The sequence below is a fragment of the Struthio camelus genome, chromosome 3, assembly GCF_040807025.1.
Source record: "Struthio camelus isolate bStrCam1 chromosome 3, bStrCam1.hap1, whole genome shotgun sequence".
Lineage (NCBI taxonomy): Eukaryota > Metazoa > Chordata > Aves > Struthioniformes > Struthionidae > Struthio > Struthio camelus.
Window position 1 is genome coordinate 10,312,483 of NC_090944.1, and position 21,579 is coordinate 10,334,061.

General features: G+C 44.0%; 1 protein-coding gene across 1 annotated transcript; it reads left to right on the plus strand.

Annotated features, from left to right (window-relative positions):
• The first annotated feature begins 1,664 nt into the window (after window positions 1–1,664).
• Window positions 1,665–21,373, plus strand: PRSS55 (serine protease 55). Its single transcript, XM_068936888.1, has 5 exons — window positions 1,665–2,663; window positions 4,436–4,625; window positions 5,557–5,804; window positions 8,268–8,410; window positions 18,713–21,373. The coding sequence occupies exons 1-5, from the start codon at window positions 2,609–2,611 to the stop codon at window positions 19,013–19,015; spliced, it is 939 nt and encodes a 312-aa protein (XP_068792989.1). The 5' UTR covers window positions 1,665–2,608; the 3' UTR covers window positions 19,016–21,373.
• The last annotated feature ends 206 nt before the right edge of the window (window positions 21,374–21,579 follow it).

Consider the following 21,579-nt stretch of genomic DNA (forward strand, 5'->3'; position numbering starts at 1 on the left):
ATTTAAAAAGGATAAAAACAGCGATATATTTCTTGTTGACAGTTCCAAAAAGTGTATAAATACAAAAAATTCAATTTTGTTTCCTACATTGGGATAAAAAAATTTAAAAAAGGAAAAAAAAGAAAAAAGAAGAATGTTGCCTGTGATGTGTTCTATGGCTCTAAATATATGTCTGGGTAGATCTGAAAAAAGGATCAAATATTATAAAAGGCTGCAGCCTGCTAATTAAACACTAGGACTTTTTAATCTGTATTATTGTGCATGACAGTACAGAGGAGTAGAATTCATATTGGGTGCATTGTAATATAATTATTCCTATGATGAATTGTTTGTAACTTCAATAGCTTGTGGAGCTCCCACCAAGAGCAAAGCTCGTTATGGCGGGTGCTATACAAATATAATATATGGAGCAGTCTCTGCCCCAATGCATGTACAGTCAAAATAGGCAGGACAGTCAGAAAGAGGCTAAACCATTATCTCCATGTTATTGTTGGGGATCTCTGAAAGTGGAAACTAAAAGTTACAGCTAAAGGATGTAGGGGATCCTATATGGATCTTTGTGTCTTCTCCACGGACAGACAGCTTCAGTAGAGGAGATGATGTCCGGTTTGTCCCATCCTCCCAGCCTGCTGATTACAATACTTAAGAGCGGTTGGAGACATGGGCTTGAGCATCTCATGAATCTCTGAATTTGGAGGCTGTCCTAATCACTAAACTTAAACCCAGAGTGTCATCCTGTCTCCTCTTGCAGCTGGGCGTAAAGGAGCAACTCTGCTTTTCTTCAAGGACATAAAGCCATTTCATCAGGGCCTAATGGTGGGGATCGAGAAATATATCTGCAGCATTTCTTTTTGGCTGGCTTGGTGGCAACTCCTCTCTGTATTTTGGTTTAACATGGTTTCCCACTCACCATCTAGGTTTCTAGGCTCATTCAGGTCCAAAACTGTTACCTGAGCCCAAATGTTTCCTGTAGCTACCACAGTCCTGTTCCGAGCCTGAAGCAACTCAAATTGTGCCTCAGATATTCAGTCTTTGGGCTCATAAATCCACTGCTGAAGTCCTGCCTCGTTGCCTGTCAAAGATAGGCAGCAAGTATGTGTCAGATAAGCTATCCCTCCAGAATACCTTGCTTCTTGGCTGGTGCTTAGCTCATTCCAGTCTCAAAAGCAAGAGGAAACATGTCTTTTTAGCAGGATTAAACCTGCAACAAGCTTGAGAAGAGTTACCTCTGGCAGAATTGCCATGTGAGGCTCTTTCTGGAGATGCCCCAAAATGTTCCCACATCACACTTGGGATTTCTGGTTGCTATAGTAACTGAAAGCCTGTTGTTAACATGTTGTGCCACCGAGTTGTTCTGTTGCTCACTGTCAAGGAAACTAGCACTTTCATCTAATTTTGTAGGCACGGGGTAACATAAAAGCAAAGAAGAGAGAAGAATAGTCTGACTTTCCTCCTATGCCTTTTTAACCTCTGTGTAATTCACACTTCAGTGGGATAATTCCTGATTTCCTCCAATGTACAAGGCAAAACATTTCATATACTGAATCGTTCAGATGCTCATAAAATGCTGTTCAGTTCCCTTCTGTCCTTTCTTCTCCCTTCACTCCTACTCCATGCTAGAGTTATTGTCTTCAGACAGGCTGGAAAGTCTTTGAGGAACGGACTGTTCTGTCCTTAATATAGCAGGGCCTAACGCTGAACCTGGCTGAGGTTTTTAAATCCTGCCCTAATGGAAATAAAGTGTCAGAATTTATAAATCAACATCGATAGGTCTACTGATGCCAAAATTGGCCCATACCAATATATTACACCCCCTCTCCCCAGAATTAATTATGAAATCACTCCAGTGTGGAAATTTGGTCCTGTACCCATTACAGTGGTTACTGAAGGTACAAATGGTACCTGGGCTAATTCAGCTTGATGGATTGTCTTTTAAAGTTGGGTTTTGGCCTTGCAAGCTATTCTTGCCCACAATTCACCAAGAAAGAGGGGGTGGCTGCCTGAATGTCTTTGACAGCATAGTCTTGATTCAGCACTATTTGAAACTTGTCCTGCCACAGAGCTGCCTTTTCCTTCTGGGAACATACAGATGGTCTAAACAAAAAAGAGAAAATTTTTTCAGAGTTTGATAAAGTTCAGCATTTCTCAGAGTCAAAGCCAAAAACTGACACAGGACTGGCAGCTAAGGTCTTTGGAGAGAGAATGTGGTTCAAAAAACAAAAAAAGCTATAGCATCCAACCCATGAAGTTCGACATTGCAATATCTGATGAAATTTAGTCCATGATCCAGGTGGGTTTCCACTTTTGTCCTATCCGTATCATAAGTAAAGCAAATCCCAAGCCTCTTGGAAATTGCTAAGCTAGTTAGCCAGCACAGTGTGAGGTTTCCTTCATCACCTTAGAAAGGATAGTGTTCAACTGTGATGTCAGCAGAAACAAGTGGATTGTGTGATGTCACATCTGTCAGTGAGGAATATCCTAGTTGCCTCCAGCAGAGGTACTTGTTGCTTTTGGTGAGAATACGGAGCGGGGCGATGCGCTGAGGTGTCTGCAGAAGTCTCACTGCTCTGAACATGGTGAAAGAGCATTGGATTAGAATGGGATTAAAATGTTGTTCCTTACCCTCTGGTTTTTAACTCCTCTAATCAGCAGCATCCATGCAGGTAAGTGGATTATTAAACATACTTTCCTATTCTTAGTTACAGTATAGTGACTCCACAGTCTTAACATGAGTAAGAAGAGAGGCAGGTCCTGAAGAATGGGCTACCAGCTCCTGGATGCCCTGCTCCAAGTTGAAGCTTTCAGTACCTTCTGCTGGAAAAGGCCTTCCAGATGTGAGGTACATGTATGTGAATATTGGTATTCACTTTTCCAACTGTGTAATAATTTCCAGAGACATGGGGAGGCAGTGATGTACAGACCTCTGTGTCCAATGAACTCTCACATTTGTAGAGCATTTGAAGAAACTACTTTCAGTGCTTTTTCCGCCAGCTGCTTTTGTTCCCATAGACATGCATAATTTCCAGCCTCTGGGATGTATATCCTTGGAAGCAGGATATGTAACCAGCTGAAGCTGTGGTCTTTCTAACTCTAGGTGGAATTTACCTTACCAGACTTTAGCCAGCTAAAAAACACATATCTAATCTAACCTAAGAGATATATTCATCTCTAAGTGGAATTTGTTCCTTCTATCAGAGACGCCTATCTTAGAATGGGATGAATCATCTTCTAAAGGTACCTCACTCTCTCCATTAACTACAAAAATAGGCTTGCTTACACTAGATTTCTATCTTTTAGATGACTAAAATTTAGGTGAGATAAATGAAACTTGAACAGCTAACTCAAGCCTTTATGGGGAAATAGCAAGTGGGAAATGAGAGGTATTATTGCCAACATCTTTCTTGTTAGTGAATATTGTATCCAATTTTGGTGTCCAATCCTCAAAAATAATGTTGGCAAAGTAGAAAAGGTTCCAAAAAGACCTAGAGGGATGAATCATATTCTAGAATGACTGCCTTACTGTGAGAGACTAAATGTACTCAATTTAGTTATCAAAGAAATAGTTATGAAAGAACTGACCACAATTTATAAAAGCCTGTATGAGTGAGGATGAAAATTCTGATGAAAGGGGCCCTTTAACTCACATAAGATCACATAAGATCCAAAGGATGGAAACAGCAACTAAATGAATCAGACTAGAAATAAATCATGTCCTTTCAAAATGAAGGCAGTCAGCCATTGGAACAATTGCCCAAAGGAGGTGTCACAGTCTCCACCAGCTGAAGTCTTTTGATCAAGAGTGGATGTCTTGACAATAGCGTTATCTTCATCCTGACTTACCGCTTGATGCATAAACTGACTGATGAAATTCTCCAGCTCCCACTGTGCAGATGATCAGGTTACATTGCCACCATGCTCCTTCCCCATCCCAAATGCACTGTGCTTGTTGTTCTGCTCACATATCTGAATTGCCAAAAAATTCTGATGCAAACACACCCATATTTCCCATCCACGTAAAATCCAATTGTGGTATTACAGGTATTCTATCACCCGTCCAAAAAGCAGAACCAAACCGCATTACCTATGTCTCCTTTCCTTCTAGCTGGGACACTGGAGCATTTGAAGCCCCTAATGAACTGTGGCATCTAGACCACATTTCTAGAGGCATCAGTGGATGCTTCCTTTCCTTAGTTTATTTACTTGCCCAGCTGCAACTGTGGTACAGCTCAGACACATGAAATGCTTGTTGCAAACTGGCTTGGCTAAGACCAAGCAGACCTCTGTGAGGCACACAAAATCCACCCAAGAAGTGATGAAAACTGGCCTGGGCTGAATAGCGGGTGGTACCCAAACAAGCCAGTTTAACGCAGGACTGAGGATGTCTGTGCTCACCTATGGTCCTATTTTTTATCAACACGTCGTGTTTTGTGCCTAGAGTGTGGCCTCAGATCGTCTTACCAGCCTTCTCTGAGGAGTGGCGAAAGGATCATAGGAGGGACAGATGCCCAGGCTGGTGATTTCCCCTGGCAAGTGAGCATCCAGAGCAAAGGGAAACATTTCTGTGGAGGCACCATCATCAGTAGCTGGTGGATTTTAACTGCGGCACATTGCTTTGTGAAACAGCTGTGAGTACTTGAGCAAAGCGAGGCCAGCTAGTCCCCCGGCACAGCGGGGAGGCACTGTGGGGTAGCACTTCTCCCCATGGGTGTAGGGTATGTATGACCTTGTGGTCAAGAATGAAGTACATGGAGCTAGTCACTGAGCCAGAAATAGAGAGACCTGAACACAGGAATGATCTCCTTTGGTGAAAACAGGCCCATTTTTGGTCAGGGATGGCTTTACAAAAAAAAAGTGTACAAATCTGGACAGCCAGGAGATGCAGGAGGGGGGATATTTTGAAGGATGGTGTGAACACTCTAGCAGAAATGCTCATGATGTTGTGCTGATGCTCCCCCCTTCCTCCACAATCAGTTCCTGTATGCCTACGCAGATTGCAATAATGCAAAAAACCCAGGTGTATTCTATTCTGGTTTATTCTAATCCCAAAGCTACCTCTGCTGTCATAGAGCAAACATCTTCACCTCACAGAGAATCTGATGTGAGAGTTTGTGAATAAATCACCCCTGTGCAATGCCCAGGGGCAGAATTCAGCCCCCTGAGAGCCCCCTTCTGAGATAGGGCAGTTCAAGAGTAGGACTGCTTGGTGACAAATGGCCTGCGGCAGCTGAGCTGGAGCAGCTGGCTGGTAGCAGCACGGTCCGGAGCAGCCAGCCCAGGACACAATGATCCCGAGCAACCAACCCACTCCATCTGTTCGTTAGCACCTGGGCTATTTATAACTTCTGTACATTCTTGTTCTGCCTCTGTACCTCTTTCTCCTGAAATTTAGCTCTTGCCTAGAAGTGAGGGTAGATTTCTGTGATATTTATAGCTAACCCTCCCTCTGCAATTTGCTGACCAGCACCCTACCCTCCTCAGAGGGAGAAGGCATCAGCCTTTGTAACACAAAATCTTCATGTTTTGTCATACATATATTTCTTCTCTTTTGTTAATAAGGCCACCAGATCTCACTGTTGTGGTGGGGACAGTAGACCTCAGCCAAAAGCGGGAAAACAAAAAGCTGGACAGCTTGATTCTCCATGAAAACTTTGACAGTGAGAGCATGGAAAATGATATTGCTTTGATCCTGCTTGACTCTCCCATCCAATTCAGTGAACAGAAAATGCCCATCTGCTTACCCTTCATAAGTGACCTCCACGTATGGAAAGATTGCTGGGTTGCTGGATGGGGCACCACACTTGCAGGTGAGAGGTTGTCAGGAGATATATTTGCTAATGAAAGCTGGTATGCATTCATTTAAAGCAGAAGTTCTTCCCTGGAAGGGATTACCATGCTATCTTTCAGTCCCTATCTCCTTTGTAAACAGCTCCAGGCCCTTTCAGCCTCTTCAGATCCACCAGTTCTGAGTTCATTACAGGAACCGGTCATCTCCTGAGCCCCCAGAGAAAAGTACCTGGTACTCTGAGCACATACGTTCAGACTGAAATGTTAAAGCTCATCTTTGCTCTCCAAGAGCTCAACTTTCTTGCTCGCGTTTTTCAGCACCCAAAGTTAGACAAACCTCACACTGATGGGCAAGTTATGCTGGGTCTAAAGTGTTCTGGAGGTCTAGGGTTGTCCTTAGGTTAATGCCTCCACAAATCTGATTGATTCAATGGATTCTGGCCAGCCTTCTTCATTCATTCAGGAGAGCAGGTTGCTATTGCTAATTGCTCTGGTTTAAGCCCTGCTGAAATTTACTCTGACACTGAATGTGACCCAAAGTGTCTATCCTGAACAAATGTCAGTAAATGGATAATGGGCCATTTCATTATTGAAATCAGGACATTGTGATTAAGCATCAGTGCTTAAGCCTTCGGGCTTTAACAGACCTTCCTGGGATATAGTTAGTTACAATGCCATTTAATCCTTGTTACTCAGTATTGTAAGGGTATTAACTCCCTTTCAAACCTCTGCATTTTCCTTCCTATCCTTTGTTTGCCTCACGTAACAGTAAAACACAACTCAACAGCAAATTATAGTTGTCAAACTCTCCCTTTTCACTGGGGCTGCATCAGAGGGGAGCATTTCCTCCCTGTTTTCTTCAGTGGCATGGACTCCAGAAGCACAAGGACTTCCTCAGACTTTGATCCTCGTTTGACGGTAGGTTTCTGTAGCTGCTCTTCCTTAATTAGCCTCTTTGCAAAATGCTTGGTGCAAGGATCTCACTTTGCTGGCACAATTGATCTTGCTTTGGAGAATCTCTCTATAATCTAAATTGCACCCTGTGGGAGCTCAATCGACCTGGCCCTTGCACCCTCCTCTTCTGTCGAGGAGACATTTCAGAAGAAACGCAGGAGAAGCTGAATCTAGTGGGAGAGATGTACAGTGGTGTGATATTGGCCATACCAAAAACTAGCGGTCTCATGTAGAGACCGTGCCCTCGAGCACTATACACCAATGCAGATAAATGCAAATAGTGGGCAACTAAGTGAGCCCTTCTGCTCAAACTGAATCCCACCTTGACATTTTGCTGAGTGATGCTGGGTGCAATTCCACTTCTTCTGAATGACGCATTGCTCCTGGATGGGGGAAAATGGGTCATTTCTCATCTCTACTAGCCTTTTGTCTATGAGTATCTCTCAGATAGCATCTCATGTGACAGATGGCAGCTGACTCTCCTTCGACTGCAGTCATTTAAACATCAAGTCACATGGAGCCACCTCCGTGGAGATGCCTACATAAAAGCATTTTAATCTGTGGGCTGCCTTCTGTGGAGGGATCACATGTTAGTTGGGAAAGAGACATGACACCTTTCTATCTTTTAGACACTACCTCTGAGTCCCTCTTTCCTGAAGGTGCAGGGAGGATGTAGTTCAGTGAAATGTGGAAGAAGGGGAGAGTTTTTGAAAATCTTTGGGTCTTCTCTGCGCAGCAACATCCCCCAAAAGTCTTTTTATCCTTCAGATTCAGATTCATTTTGAAGAGAAACGTGGGTGAAATGAGTGGGTTTTCCATACAGCCATGAATATTTTCAGTCTCTTCCTTGTTTGCTGTTGCACCCTGTGATTTCTGATTTTCCATCTCAAGGAAGAACAAAGTGGTTGTTTCAGTTGTGTACTGCTGTCCTGAGTACCACTTTGGGAAGGATATGGCCAGTCTCCTGGGTGAGGCCTCGCAGCCCCCAGGAAAGGATGACGCTAGTGAGAAAGACAAGATCTTCTGCCCCAGGGGAGGCTCGATGGACTTGGCTCCTTGAACTGGGCTCCCAACACTGAATCACCCAGGAACAGGAGTGAGACACCAGAGCAGTGCAGTGCGGTGCATCACAGAGCATCACCAACGCCAAAGGGATAAGTCGTCCCTTTGGGGGGTCTTCCAGCTGTGCCATATCCCAGAGTTCATCTGCAATAATAAGTGGCTTTTTAATCCTGTTTAGCTAGCCTCCGCTCCCCTGGATTTTGGCTTTCCCCATTAACACCTTCCGCCTACTCTCACTCTACCTACCCTCCTTGCCAGGAGCACAAACTTTTCCCTGCTAACATTAGGCAGCCCTTGTGAGCCCCCATGACCTCAGGACCATATAGCTGGGCCCTGTGACACTCTTGCCTCAAGATGCTTTAGACGTTCAACTGAAAGCAGTCCCCTGAGCTGGTGTCCGGCTGTGGTTTCACCTGTGTTGTTTGGCAGGGTTTGCTAATCCCTCCCCCCGCTCACTTGCTGGATAGGGATTGCGGTGTCAGCATCCCGGGTGCTGCAGAAAGTGGAGATGAAGCTGGTCAGCAGGGAGCAGTGCTTGCAGTGGATCCCACAGCTAGCAGACAACATGCTGTGTGCTGGCCTTGAAGAAGGAGGAAAAGACGCCTGCCAGGTAAAGTAAACAGGCTACAGGACTGTTGCGCTGCCTGTAGGGGCACAGAGAAATTCAAAGAGAAGTGCCTTTGCTTCAGGAATGAGCATCGATCCTTTGCACAGTTTCCTGGGGTTGCTAATGCTTCTCTGCATGAGACCAGGGCAGGAAACTCAGGGTCCAAGCAACTGGCTGAGTGCCTTGGTGCACAGTAAATGCATATTGACCTGGCCAGCAGGTGTGCGGGCCCCTTGGGGTTGGGAGGAAGCCGTGGGTCTATGGACACATCCCTGCAGGAACTGAAACACCTTGTCGAGCTGACAGACCTTGCCACATACTCTCTCCCCCCCCCCCCCCCCCATGACTCCTTGCTGCAACAGGAGAGAGATGTTTCCTCTGGAAGGGAAATGGCCAGCTGAAAGGAGGCAGAGGGAGGTGAGTGGTTCCCAAGAAGTCTCTTGGATGGTAGACAGTCTTGGCTGGCTTCAGGTAAATGGATTTGCTCTTTTGTCTCATGGCAATTTAAAAATCTGCCAGTTGCTGTTGCCAAGCTGTGCAGCAACTGGGGTGATGGGAGGAGAGGTTTCACACCCCCACAGAGAGGGCTCAGCAGGGCCCTGGCTGGTTCCTCTCCCTGCTTGGTTTCCCCTCAGCCTTGTGCAGCGCAGTGTTGCTCTATCTTGAGATTAAATACAGGAAAGAGAAAGGAAAATGTATCTAGTAGGGTCAAACCGGATGAACTGGCTGGGAAATTGAGCTCAGGAGTTTGAATACTAGAAACTTTCTGCTCATGAGGTCTTGGTTCTGAGCCAAAGGTCCTTCAATACCATGGCAGGTTTGTCCGTGAGTACCAGGACTAGAGGAGTCTGATTGCAATGAATCTGTGACATGAGATGATGAACTTCTGCAAGCCAGGTATAATGAGTTGAAGCTGTAGTTGATATCAGAGACTGCTCGGCAGAGAGAGCTGACACAAACACCCAAATATGGAAAAACCCCATTTAGAATTTGTGCCTTCAGAATATATATCACCATCAGGATTTCCGTCCTGATGCCAAATAGAGTCTAAAAGCCAAAAGAAACCTTTGCTTTCATGACATCTAACCCTTAATCCCTTCTCCCAGTGCTGAGTAAGGGCTGAGCTCCCCCTGCAGCCTCTTCTTCAGTGGAAACAGGCCTATGGTCGCTCTCCTCCACTCACCCAATTTCATGACATGTTGGAAACCAGCCAACAGTTTTCTTAGAAGCGTGTGTGTGTCTGCAAGGGGACAGATGGTCAAACACGTGTGCACAGCTTCATCCTGTAGGAGTCATTCACTTAGGGAACCAAACCAACACCCAGGATGGAGAGCTGTCCCCTGCCCTATAGGCAGGGACAGTGGGACGCAGGAGTTGTGAACTGCAGGCTGCAGTGCCATTGAAAACTGGGGCCCTTAGCTGGGCAGCAAAGGGGAAGCTCTGCTTTGCAAAATCATTCTTTGATTAGCCAGAGAGCATCTGTCACGGGCGCCATTCGTCTAATGACTTTCACCTCCATTAAATTCAATCAAAAATTTTAAAAAGAAAACTGCCACAGGATAACATTAACATGATTAAAGAATGCACTTCCCAGCCCAGCCTTAAGTTCTACCTCTGAATTATGCTGGTGAAACAGCAAGAGCACTTGCACCCAACAAAATTAATCTCCTGTATTCACAAAGCTGGCAAAGGTGCTATTTTGAGCTACAATATGTTAGAGCAGACAGAGAAATGAACTAGAAATGTGAGCTTTCCAAGCAGTGGTAGTGTACAAAGATTTTATGCGTGATAATGCTCATAAACCAGCAACTGTCCACTTTTAGTGGCAGTTTGTCCAGGCTGAAATGTCTTGCAGCCTGAACTACTAATGAGAACAAGATAGAAATATACCCTAGGCTAGAAGTGGAGCTGTGCAGGGGTGAAAGAGATGACATGACTTTTCATCAGAATTTGCTGATTTACTGGAAAGGGAAGTGTTTTGTTGATGGACAGTTTTCTGGGAAATGTTGAGTGAAATCAGATAGGGAAGCAGACACAGTTTGGCCTTGTGAGGCTGGTTGAGAAGGCTGGTGGCTTACGCATACTGTGGTGGCTGGTAAAGAGCTGGGAGACCAGTTCCAAACCTGGCGCTTCTTCTGCAGCGTGGAGGTCCTCTGTACTGGATAGGTAGCAAGGCACATTGTATAAAGTGCAATCTATTGAGCTATTCTATTGCATAAGGATTTCTTAAATGGTTTGGGTTTTCTGTCGAATGAGACTCAGGACAGATTTCAAAATAACAAAACCCTCTACAAAGTGGATATGATTTCTTTGAATAGCTCTGCAGGAAATCTAGCCTACCACATCTGCTTGGATATGACCATCTGCAATAACCACTCTGGATTCAAGTACCCCAATTTAGAGGTTAAGAAGAGACCTCTGTTCAGAGAATAAGCCACGGCAATATCGAATTTGCTGGTGTAGATGTGGTCAGCATAAATCTGGAAGTAATGCACAGCACAAGCTCCAGAGCTGTTTGGACATGAACTAGGCGTAAGCTTCATGTAACCTTTCCTGAGCTCTGCTGAGAATCAGGGTATATTTGTTCATGTTCAGAGCCAGGCTAAGATGGATAGGGTGCATCTAGACCCATTTTAAGTCCGCATGTTCCCGAGTTGGGGCCAATGGATTACTATGATAGGTCTCTGCATTGCATGCCATTTGAGTGATAGATTTTCCCCATTGCATTTAGTCCTTGCAAGCTGATTTTGCAGAAGTAACTGGAGCCACACAGGTAGGTGTGGCCTTCACTGAGGCCTCATTCAAAAGTTTTATCCTACTGACCTCTACCTTAATACCCACTTGGCAACAGATCATGAATAGAAAGGCTGAGACTTTTCACCGGCTGCCATCCTACTAGAACCAGAGCATGACTAATTTGCGGATCACTGACTATGTTTCTATAATAACTCAAGGAGATTGAATAGCAGAGCTCCCAAGTATTTGTACTTAAAAAAAAAAAATCCATTCACTTAAAAAGCAAAATCTATTGTATACCAATTCCCTAACGGTTCTTCAGACAAATATATGGATTGACTGTGAATTAACACTAACAGGATCTGTAATTGACTTATAGTTCTATTTAGTCAGAAACATTAGCATTAATGGATGTTCACAGAGTACAAGTGCTAAAGAATAGACACTAGAGATGGCCTATGTGTTATTTTTTGTGTGCTGCATTTCTTCCATGACCCCATGAACCACAATTTGTATCTAATTCCTTGCTTTCTTAAGCATCTTTTGTTAGGCTCTGATGCAATGGTACCTTGAACAATAATTACAGTATAAGGGATTCACAAAGCAAATGCCTCTTCAGTGTCTTGCCTCTCCAGACAAAATTCAGTAAATGGCCCAATTATATTTCAGAGCGTTTCTGCAAAAGAGGTCTGTGGGGGTAGTTCAGAAATGTGGTGATTAGGATAGAGCGTGTTTAGCTGGAAGTCACAGTTCACATATCGTTTGGGTCACCGGCAGATTAAGGAGGGCCCAGGACCCAGCATGCTTTTCAAGGGCATGAGTCATTATGTGGCCAGAAACATGCCAGTGGGATCATTCCAGCTTAGCCTTCCCGTACCCACCTCCTTCTGTGTAGGGCTGATCTGAGTCACTTGCTGAAGGTGCCTACCCCCTTCCACTGATGATAGCAGGAGCTGATCGTGGGCATCTCTGATAAATGTCATAAATGATGCTAGAATGCGTCCAGGTCTCTGGATTTTCATTTCTTTGGTTATGTGAAAAAGGCAGTGAAGGACTTCTTTCCTTCACCTGTAATCTGTCCTGCCCACATATGCTGTGAGCAATTTGCTGCGTATTTACAGCACCTGGGATGCTCAGGGCTCAACTCACCCCCACAGAGCTGTAGCAGTAGCTGTAGCTTTTGACAGCCTGAGTGGCATTTATCTGGTCTGATGTGAATGTCTCTTCTACAGCCATTTGAATCTAGCTAATCAGTGGGGCTCCCTCTGCATCAATGAAGAGAAATAAGAACTTCTGACATGTCCAGAGATGGGATGAATCCCCATATGAGTGCTTCTTGCTCCCCATTAACTAAAAGCAAGTGCAGGGTGTCTAGCTTAGAGGGAGACGCTTGGCTCCAAGGCCAGACGGCTGCCTACACATAAGAGTCTAATGTCACTTTAGATACCCCAATTTACACCCCTAGCATCCAGCTGCCCCCCATCTCAAATTGTGCCCCAGTGATGGTAACTGATTCTAATGGAGGCTCAGACACCCGCACTGGAAATGCAGAGAGGTGATCAGTGTGAAGCCGAGCTCAGCCCTTGCATTCTCACTTGATCAGCGTATAAAGGTAAGTGCTAAACTTGCGCAGAAGCGACAAAAGCTCTTGCATCCTTTTGCTGGTGCTAATGTGGCTCGAAAGCTGAAAAGGGAAGACTTGTGAAACAGAGCTCTTTAAAAGTAGAGAGACTGCAAATGAAAACTGGGTCCATACAGATAAATTATCGCCTGGAGAAGCACAGAAAAGGTCACAAACCTGGGAAACATACCTTGTAATGAATCCCTCAGGCTGTTCAAAATACCTGAAAAATGGTTGAGAAATGGTGTGACTGTGGTAGGTACCTGTATGGAGAGTATCTGTATGAGGTCAGAAGTTATAGACCCTTCTGCCTAGCAGACAAAGGTATCCTGGGGGCTAGGAGTTAAAGCTAACAACAGTTTAATTCAAAGTTATATCTTACTATTGTACTTTACCTTAATATTGAAGAGAGTGACCCACTCATCAGCCTTGTGATGGATTTGATGGATTCTCCGACACTGAACAATTGCTAATATGACAGGGTGTGGAGTTTTTTTTTTTTTTCCAGAAAGGGCACACTGCTTTAAATAGGAAGGAATCCTGGGTAGCCCCAAAATGAAGCAATAGAAAAGCTTTTTGGGATTTACAGTCTGATAAATTTACTTCTGAAGGGTACTTTTTATGTGCAGCTCGTAAGAATTAGAATAGTTCTGCTCCATCCCTTGGGTTTATACAGCTTTCATCATTTGATCATTTTATGATATGGGCAGACAAGTGAACACATTCAAGCTATAGTGGCTTAATTCTTTAATCTATCAAGAACATTTCTTCCTAGCGCAAGGGCCTGGGATGTTGATGATGTCCCACATCTCTTCTGCTTTCTTCCTCTGGCATCCTACAGCTATAGCTTTCGGTCTCTCAAACTGAAGTTCTTTGTTTTGCTGTAGGGGGTCCAGAATTATTTTGTGTGCACCGTGAGTGAGGATGTGGGGAGCAGAACATCTCTGGATCCAGCTGAACAGAAAAACCTATTGTGTGCTTGTCCTCAGAGTGGGGGAATGGATGTGATGACTCAGAGGAGCTGCTTCTCATTCAATTATAATGAGTCAACACAGCTTTAAGGGAAAGTCATGACTCACAGATATATTCAAATTCTTTGGCGGAGTCGACAAGCATGTGGCAGAGGGTGATCCAGCTGATATAACGCGCTGAGATTTCCAAAATTCTTTTAACGAGATTTCTCACCAAAGACTTGTGGAGAAACTGAACTGTCATGAAGTAGAAGGACTTCAGTTTAAAAGGCAGGAAATGCAGAGGAAGGATTTGACAAGAGAGGGGGCTCACGAGGGGAGTCTCATTGGGATCTGTGCAAGGAATTGTGCTGTTCAAGGAGGGCAAATGCTGAGATGATGAAGTTTGCTGATGCCACAACATTATTTAGAGTGGTCAAAGTTAAAACTGGCCGTGAAGAGATGCAGCAGGCTCTCATTATTCTGAGTGACTGGAGGTTAAAATAGCAGATGCAATTCACTGTAGATAAATGCAAAGTAATGAAAATAGGGAAAAGCAACTCCAGCTGTACGCATACAATAATGGGCTCTAAATTAGCTATTACCATGTAAGAAGATCTCGAAATAACTGTGTATAGTCCTTCAAAAACATCAGCACAAGGCTCTGTGGAGGTCAAAAAGGCAACAAGAACATTATGAATCATTAGGAAAGGAAGAGGTAGCGAAACAGAACACATTGTTATGGCAGGGCTCTAATCTCGGAGGCCTACACCTTGTATATTGTGTGTAATTCCAGTCTACCCCGTCTGAGAAAGAAGATAATAGTTTCAGAAAGGGAACAGAGTAGAGTAAGAAGGATGAATTAGGACATGGAATAGCTTCTGGATGAAGAGGGAATACCAGACCAGGACTCTGAAGCTGTAACAGAAGAATGACTGATGGTGGTATCTCTAAAATCAAAAACAGCAAGGAGAAGACAGTCAATAATGATAGGTCGCTGCTGTTCACAACAGATGTAGTAGGGGCATCCAATGGCAGTATCAGGCAACAGATTTGAAACAAAGAATGGGAAATATTTTTTCATCCAACAGATGATTAAGCTATGGAACTCACTGACCAGGATGCGGGTATTTATCCTCAGGGAGAAATGGATTCAAAAAGCGATTAGATAACTTCCTAGATGAAGGTCTCTCTAAGGCTATTAACCACTGTGATGTAAATACAACTCTGTAAATATTTGCCTTGTTTCTCGTTCTCTTTCCCTGAGTACTTGCTACAGATGACTGCCAGAGATAAGAGTATGGGCCACACGGGTCTTTGGTCAAACGCATTATGACTGTCTTTAGGTCAGTGCCACAATAGTTTTTAATGGACCTTGCTGACATCCATGTGGACGAGGACAGTCTTGTTCTCCCATTTTCCAGCAAGGGGACAGAGTAGCTGGAGGCTCCTACTCGAGATATCAAACAGAGCCCAGAGGCAGCGTGGAAGGAGTCCAAGCACCTTAGCCCAAGGCAAATACCTTGTGATACCTGGTTCATCTTCAGTACCTGCAAGCTAAAAATGACCATAGCCTCCTTCCTGCCACCTTCGTCTAAAGACTGTGTGGTCATAGTGAAATAATTGAAGAAATCATCTGTTTGCAAAAGCCTTTACTTCCTGCAGCCAGGGCAGCTCTAATGGCAAATGGTGTAATTCACATGCTGATTCTCTCCAATTTACACAGAGCTTACCAGCACGAAAATGAAACCAGCAATGACTTGCAAGGATTATGTATCCATCTAATGAGTATCAGATGGGTTGTTCTCCCTCCCCCAGAGCTTCTCCCACCTAGGAAGATTTATGTGGCTGAACGTGTTTGTTCTGATCAATTACCGTGTTGCAGGCATGAATACAAATACGAAGGAAGAAGATTACATTCTTGATCCAAAGCCCACTGAAGTCAGCGGAAAGGCTCCTGATGTTCATGAAAAGACTTTGGATGCAGTAAAAAGGATGAAACTTTTGATCAGCTTCAGTGAACAAAGTACCTTGTTAGTCTGTGACAGTTTTTATACAACCCACAACTATTTAGCAGCTAATATATCATTGCCTTCACCTCTCCTAATGGGAGGATTAACATGCAGTTGTGGAAGGCATGAGTTTAGCACCAGATCTGATTTGGTGTGGTTGGTTTTTACTCACCCTCACATTCAGAAGAAACATGTAACAGAAGCAAAGATGCTATTTTTAGTTATTTTACTGTCCAGAAGCTTGGCACTTGAACTGAAGACCAGTAACAGATATCTGGTGCGTGTTGCTGACCAGAAGTATTTCACTACCAGGATACAGGAGGCTGAAAGTTGAAAGCAACATTTAATAAGTTCTTCGATCTTCAGAGTCGTTAACCTGAGCATTCATTAAATTAGTGGTAGTGGAGACATCACAGAGCTGAGCTAATTGTACTGGCCCAAAGACCTTGTTATTCCCTCATCCTCTCCTACACAAGGATGAAAAATCTTGGGAGAACATTTTTAAGAGCTTCAGGCGGATGCAGAGATTTTCAACAGTGTCCAATAACTGAGTGTTTTTTGCCCATCCTTAGTCCTATAAAAATCAGGTTGTGATTCATCTGGGCTACTGGTATAATTATACGAGAGACATTATCACATGCAGAGGATGATTTATCCCAAGATATGATAGATATCTACACTACATAGTTCAGGGAAATGGCATGTTCACTGTCCAAGTTCTTTCACCTCCATACAGTAGACCTTCTCAGTCCATGTGGAAAGGGATCTAAGCAGGATTTGGTTCTCAGGGCTTGCAGATTAGTGAAATGGATTTGCAGCTGCTGCCTGGCTTTTCACAGCACTGCTGAACTCCCTCTCTCTGCAGGTTTTAAATTGCTTTCTACAGCTGACAGTCCACCAGGCCCTGCAGACGGCTCTCTCTTTCCTCGCCGAAATACTGGCTGACTCCAGGCAGCACAACGGACCCGGCAAAAAACAAAACAAACACAGCCAAAGGGGCAAACAGGGAAAAGCAGATCTGATTTAAAAGGAAAATTGTGTGTGCTATAGCTTTGAATACGGATTCCTGGCTCTGGCTCCTGGCTCTGCCATTGCCATGCAGAAATCACATCCCTTTTCTGCCTTGCTTTTCTCAGCTATAAAATGCAATAAGACTTTCCCCTCAAGGATAGTCACAAGTTATCAGGCATTAACTGGTATCAAACTGTTTAAGCATCCTGGGAGAAAGGTCCTTCAGAAGTGAGAACAGCCTCCAAAACGGGCCGTGAACGCCCCTCCGGGAATGTTTTCGTCCTGCAACTGGTGAACGGGGACCTGCCAGTATTCACATCTGGGGCACAGAGATGAGCCAACGTGATGCACCCTGAGATATCTATGGTCAGGGTCATCAGCCCTTGCTGCGTCATTGGCTCAGGAGCGGCTCCCATGCTCTTGCCTTCATTTATTATCTTTGTGTAGGAGGCTCAAAGCGCCTTCCTTTCGCCACCAGCATAATACATTTGGCCTGTTCCTGCCCTGAGGGAATTAGCAGTAAAATTCTCAGTAATTTAATTGTCTGTACAGCCTAGAAGATGTTCGTTTATTCAAACAGGATGCCATAGCCAAGGACACTGATAACACATGGGTCCAAGGTCAGTGCCAGGTCGCTTGTGTGATCCACACAAATTCCTGGCCGGAAGAGAGACGGCAAATATCTTTAGATCCTGTGTTTGTAAAATGTCCAGTACAACCAGCTGAGGTGCAGTCATGTAGCTACAGTAAGAACAATTCAGCGAAAACAGCATTGAATGTCGAAGCAACATTTGCTCTGCGTTTATCGTCTTTTTTTCCCTCCTGTGTTCACTTTGAAAAGCAATAACAACAAAAACAGAAAAAAATAAACATGACAAATATCTTTTGGGCCTAGGCCCTCAATCTACTGAAGTAAGTAGGAATTCTGCCATAAACTTCAGCAGCAGCAGAGGAGTTGCACAGGAGACTACAACCACTCATTAGTTAATATGCATTAGTAGCTCAGGGTAGCTACCAGGAAAGAGTGGATTGCGCGTTGATGACAAAGATGCTTCTCAAACTGGGGCAAAAGCAGGAAGGACAACACTTTGCAGGAAGGCTGTCTGTCTTGGGAAATCCATTTATATTGAATTTTTTTACACACCACATAAACTCTTGGAGACAAGGTAGTAAAAAGGTACAGACCCAGTGTAGAAGGTATTTCCATATTATTTAGAGGAAAGACTTCACGGTGGTTAAGATGTACATCACTGTCAAGAAAAAAAGCTGTACCTGGCTGAGTGCCTTTTGATCCCTCCTAGAGACTGGTGGTTCTTCTCCATCAGGTTGTATTCAGAGATTGCATGCAGAGATTGTAAAGGGTAACTGGCTTTCAAGCTAGCACAGCCAACAGAAGGACCTTCCTCTTTCCAGGGTGGCTGTGATGTGCATCTGCAGGCTTGCATACGTCATGTGAGCAAAGGTCGCCCCTGCGGTAGAGAGCAAGCTTGCAGTGAGTTTAGTGTGGTTACAAGAAGGGTTTGCCAGGCTTAGTGTTCATCTCTCGTTTAACTGCTGCAACGTTAGCCCTCAGGAACAACAGTAGCAAGGATCTGGCACCTACCTGCCTAGGCTTTGCAGAGAACTGGACTGAATTAACAGTCACAGCCGACATCCCCTTTCACTCTCAGATCTTGCCTTTTGGTGAGAGGATTCAAGCATCCTGCTGGGGCCAGGGGAAGATGTGGAAGAGGCTGAGAAGGACAGGGTGGGTGGCTGGCATTGCACTGAGCCATAACTTGCCATGGGTCTCCTTCTCTTTTCTCCTATATCCATTTATTCTGTAGAGGTCTCAGATTTGAGCTGTGAATTTTGGAGCCTGCAAGCCCTTGTGAACTCTCAGTGATGTCTGATTTTTCTCCATCAGCCTCTGGGAGGCAGTTGCTATCAGAGACCTGAGGTTTGATCCTGCTTTAATGTCATTTTTATGCCCTAGGGGGACAGCGGGGGACCGCTAGTTTGCACCCATGGGAATACCATGAAGTGGTTCGCGGTTGGCATTGTCAGCTGGGGAGAAGGTTGTGGAGAACAGCAAAGTCCTGGGATCTACACGGCTGTTTACAGCTACCTCAGCTGGATCCAGCTTGAGACAGCCAGAGATGGGAAACCTTTTATCCCTGAAGGCATGGAAAATACTGCAAATACCATTCAAGTTCCTTCCAGTGCTAAGGCACAGCTGGAGTTTCTTGAGCCTCCTCTCCTTTTGTTTATCTATTTTATAGCAATTAGATTACTCTAGAGAAGATTTTTCAAAACATAATAAAAGTCAGGACTATTGTCTCATCCTTCTTTTGCCACTGATATATTCTTGTCTTGGGTTATCCTGCTCCAGCTCACTGACGTGGATGCAGACATCAAAATGAGAGGTGCCTTGGAGAGCGATGGAGAGGCTGGAGAAATTAAACAAGAGCGAGGGCCCGGGAAAGAGCAGCCATGATCCTCTGAAAGCCTAGACCATCCACAGTGGTGGGTCAGGCCAAGCACAATTGTCTGCTAAGCATAAAGCTCAGATGCAAGGTGAAGATGTGGCATCTGAAGGATTTACTCCCCTTGGAAAGCTGAAACTTTAGGAAAGGTCTTAGCTCACCCAGCTGTGAATTAGCTTAGGTGTTGGTGGGACAGTCCTGGGGTAATACAGCTTACAGCTAATTAGTAAGTGGGCTAAAGTATCTGATATCTTGCAGCTGGAGCATGCTCAGGTGAGATGTCAAGCTGCAGAAGCATGACTACATGTCAAATTCTTCAGTATGTCCCTGAGCTAGAAACAAGGCAGGAAAGGTGCTGGCGGGTGCTAGCCATCGACAGCAGGACTGTAGTACTGGTGTTTGAAAGCATCGCTTCATAGAACCAGTCAGTCTTATTTATCTGGATTGCCAATGCTGGGTTTTGTTCATTAAAGACACTAGAGCAAAATCTATCTAGCTGGAGAGAACTCTCCTGAAAATCTACAAAAGCCCCTTGCTTTGGTAATTAGCCAAAATCCCTGAGTACGTGAGTTCGGAGCCTCAAATAGGGAGTATCTGGCTGCTTTCTCTGCGCTCAAGCACAGAGAAATTCAAGCTTTTCCCTTTATTCTCCAGCCCGGCAGGCTTTCTGTGCGCTGTGCAAAGTGGCTGATAAATACCGTGCAAACAAACGGCAAATAAAAAGCAAATAGCATTTTTCTGTATGTTAGAGGCCTATTACTTGCGTTTCTGAGATGTCCAGTTCCCAGTGAAACCAGCCTGGGCTGGGGCTGAGCTGGTCCTTCATGCGATGCTGTCCTATGCTCTCCAATAGCAAAGTGCATTGCAAAATGCTTTTTGGTTCTCACAAGAAGGTTGCTTTTCTTAAAAGTGATGGGTAAGGAGGCTTGCAACAAGGTCTCCTTCATGTCCCACCTTTGCAATGGCATAAAAGCACCTGTAATTTGCAGCAATGATAAAACTCAGTGAATGTGCAATGGGACAGAACCTCACAAATTGGTTTTAATTACCTTGATACTTTCTGGCTAGCTGGTGGAGAAGCCTTGTAAATGAGAATTAATTCATCTACCTTAAGCTAATGCAAACCCATCTTGGCATAAAAGTCAGACTTTATTTTCTGTGTTATCTGAGCAGAAAATAATGCTTAATTATTATTAGTTCTGAGTAACGCTTATGAAAATTGCTCCACATTAATTTCACATGGCTGACTGGCTAATGGATACATAAGGGTCTTGTAACCCTTTGCAAAAAGACTAATAAAAGCTAAAAACAAGGGGAATATATTACTTTAGCAGCTATTAGTAGTAGACAGTGTCTGCTGGCATTAATACTTATATTTATTTTCCTTTCTATTAATAATATATCAACAGATTCTAGAAGCTATGGCAGGGACTGGACGTCAGGAAATATTTCCTAATGCTGCAATCTATTCAGCTAGAGAATTGTTTCCCCCAAAGGAAATGAGAGATGTCCTCCCGCTTGAATTATTTTAATGTAGTGATTGTACAAAGCACTCTCGTCTAGATCACATGGCACAGAAAAAGCCAGCGCTTACAGGGAACTGCAAAAAGACCCACTAGGTCTTTTCCATCAGTACCATTTGCAAGCTGATAATGGTCTGTGTTAAATGAAGGCAATGCTACTTAGTGGTTATAGCAGGGCACTGGGGCTGTGGGTTTTGGTCTGTTCTGCTATTCATTTACCGTATGGCCTTGGGGAAAGTCAGTTTGTGCCATTTGCCTCAGTTTCCCACCTTGTAAATTGAGACCAAAAAAAGGATTCACTTTGCTGTATGGAAACATCAGTTCTGCAAATAAAAAACAGCTATGTAGCTCCACAACAATAAATAGCAAAGAGGCCTTCTTCTCCCTATCTAAAACATTACTGAGATAATCATTTTTAAATGAATTCATCTTTGCTACTACACACACTGCTCAGTAATTCGAGTGAGGATGGAAATGTTTCTCTGATATTTCTGTGCAGTAAGTAGGTCGGATGAAAAAATATTTATGAACATATTTCTTTTCAAAGGCATTTGTGTTTTGAGAGAGCACGTCACCTTGGATTATGCTTTTGATGGGAGGTGTTTGAGTCACACAAAATCAAAATGCAATAAATCAGTTTGCCATTAACATTTAAATGTGACCTATTAATTTTTTAAGCCTTATACCATTTTTATGCTATGTTTGTTATGTTATTGTGTTCCCTATTAGTGGCTTTGGATCATCCAAATGAAAGTTTCCGGATGGAACTATTTCAGCTTTCCTGTTTCAGGACGCAGTTTGGGATGTTGATTTTTCACTTAATTTTCAGCTCATTTACTGTTGCTCCTTCCCTC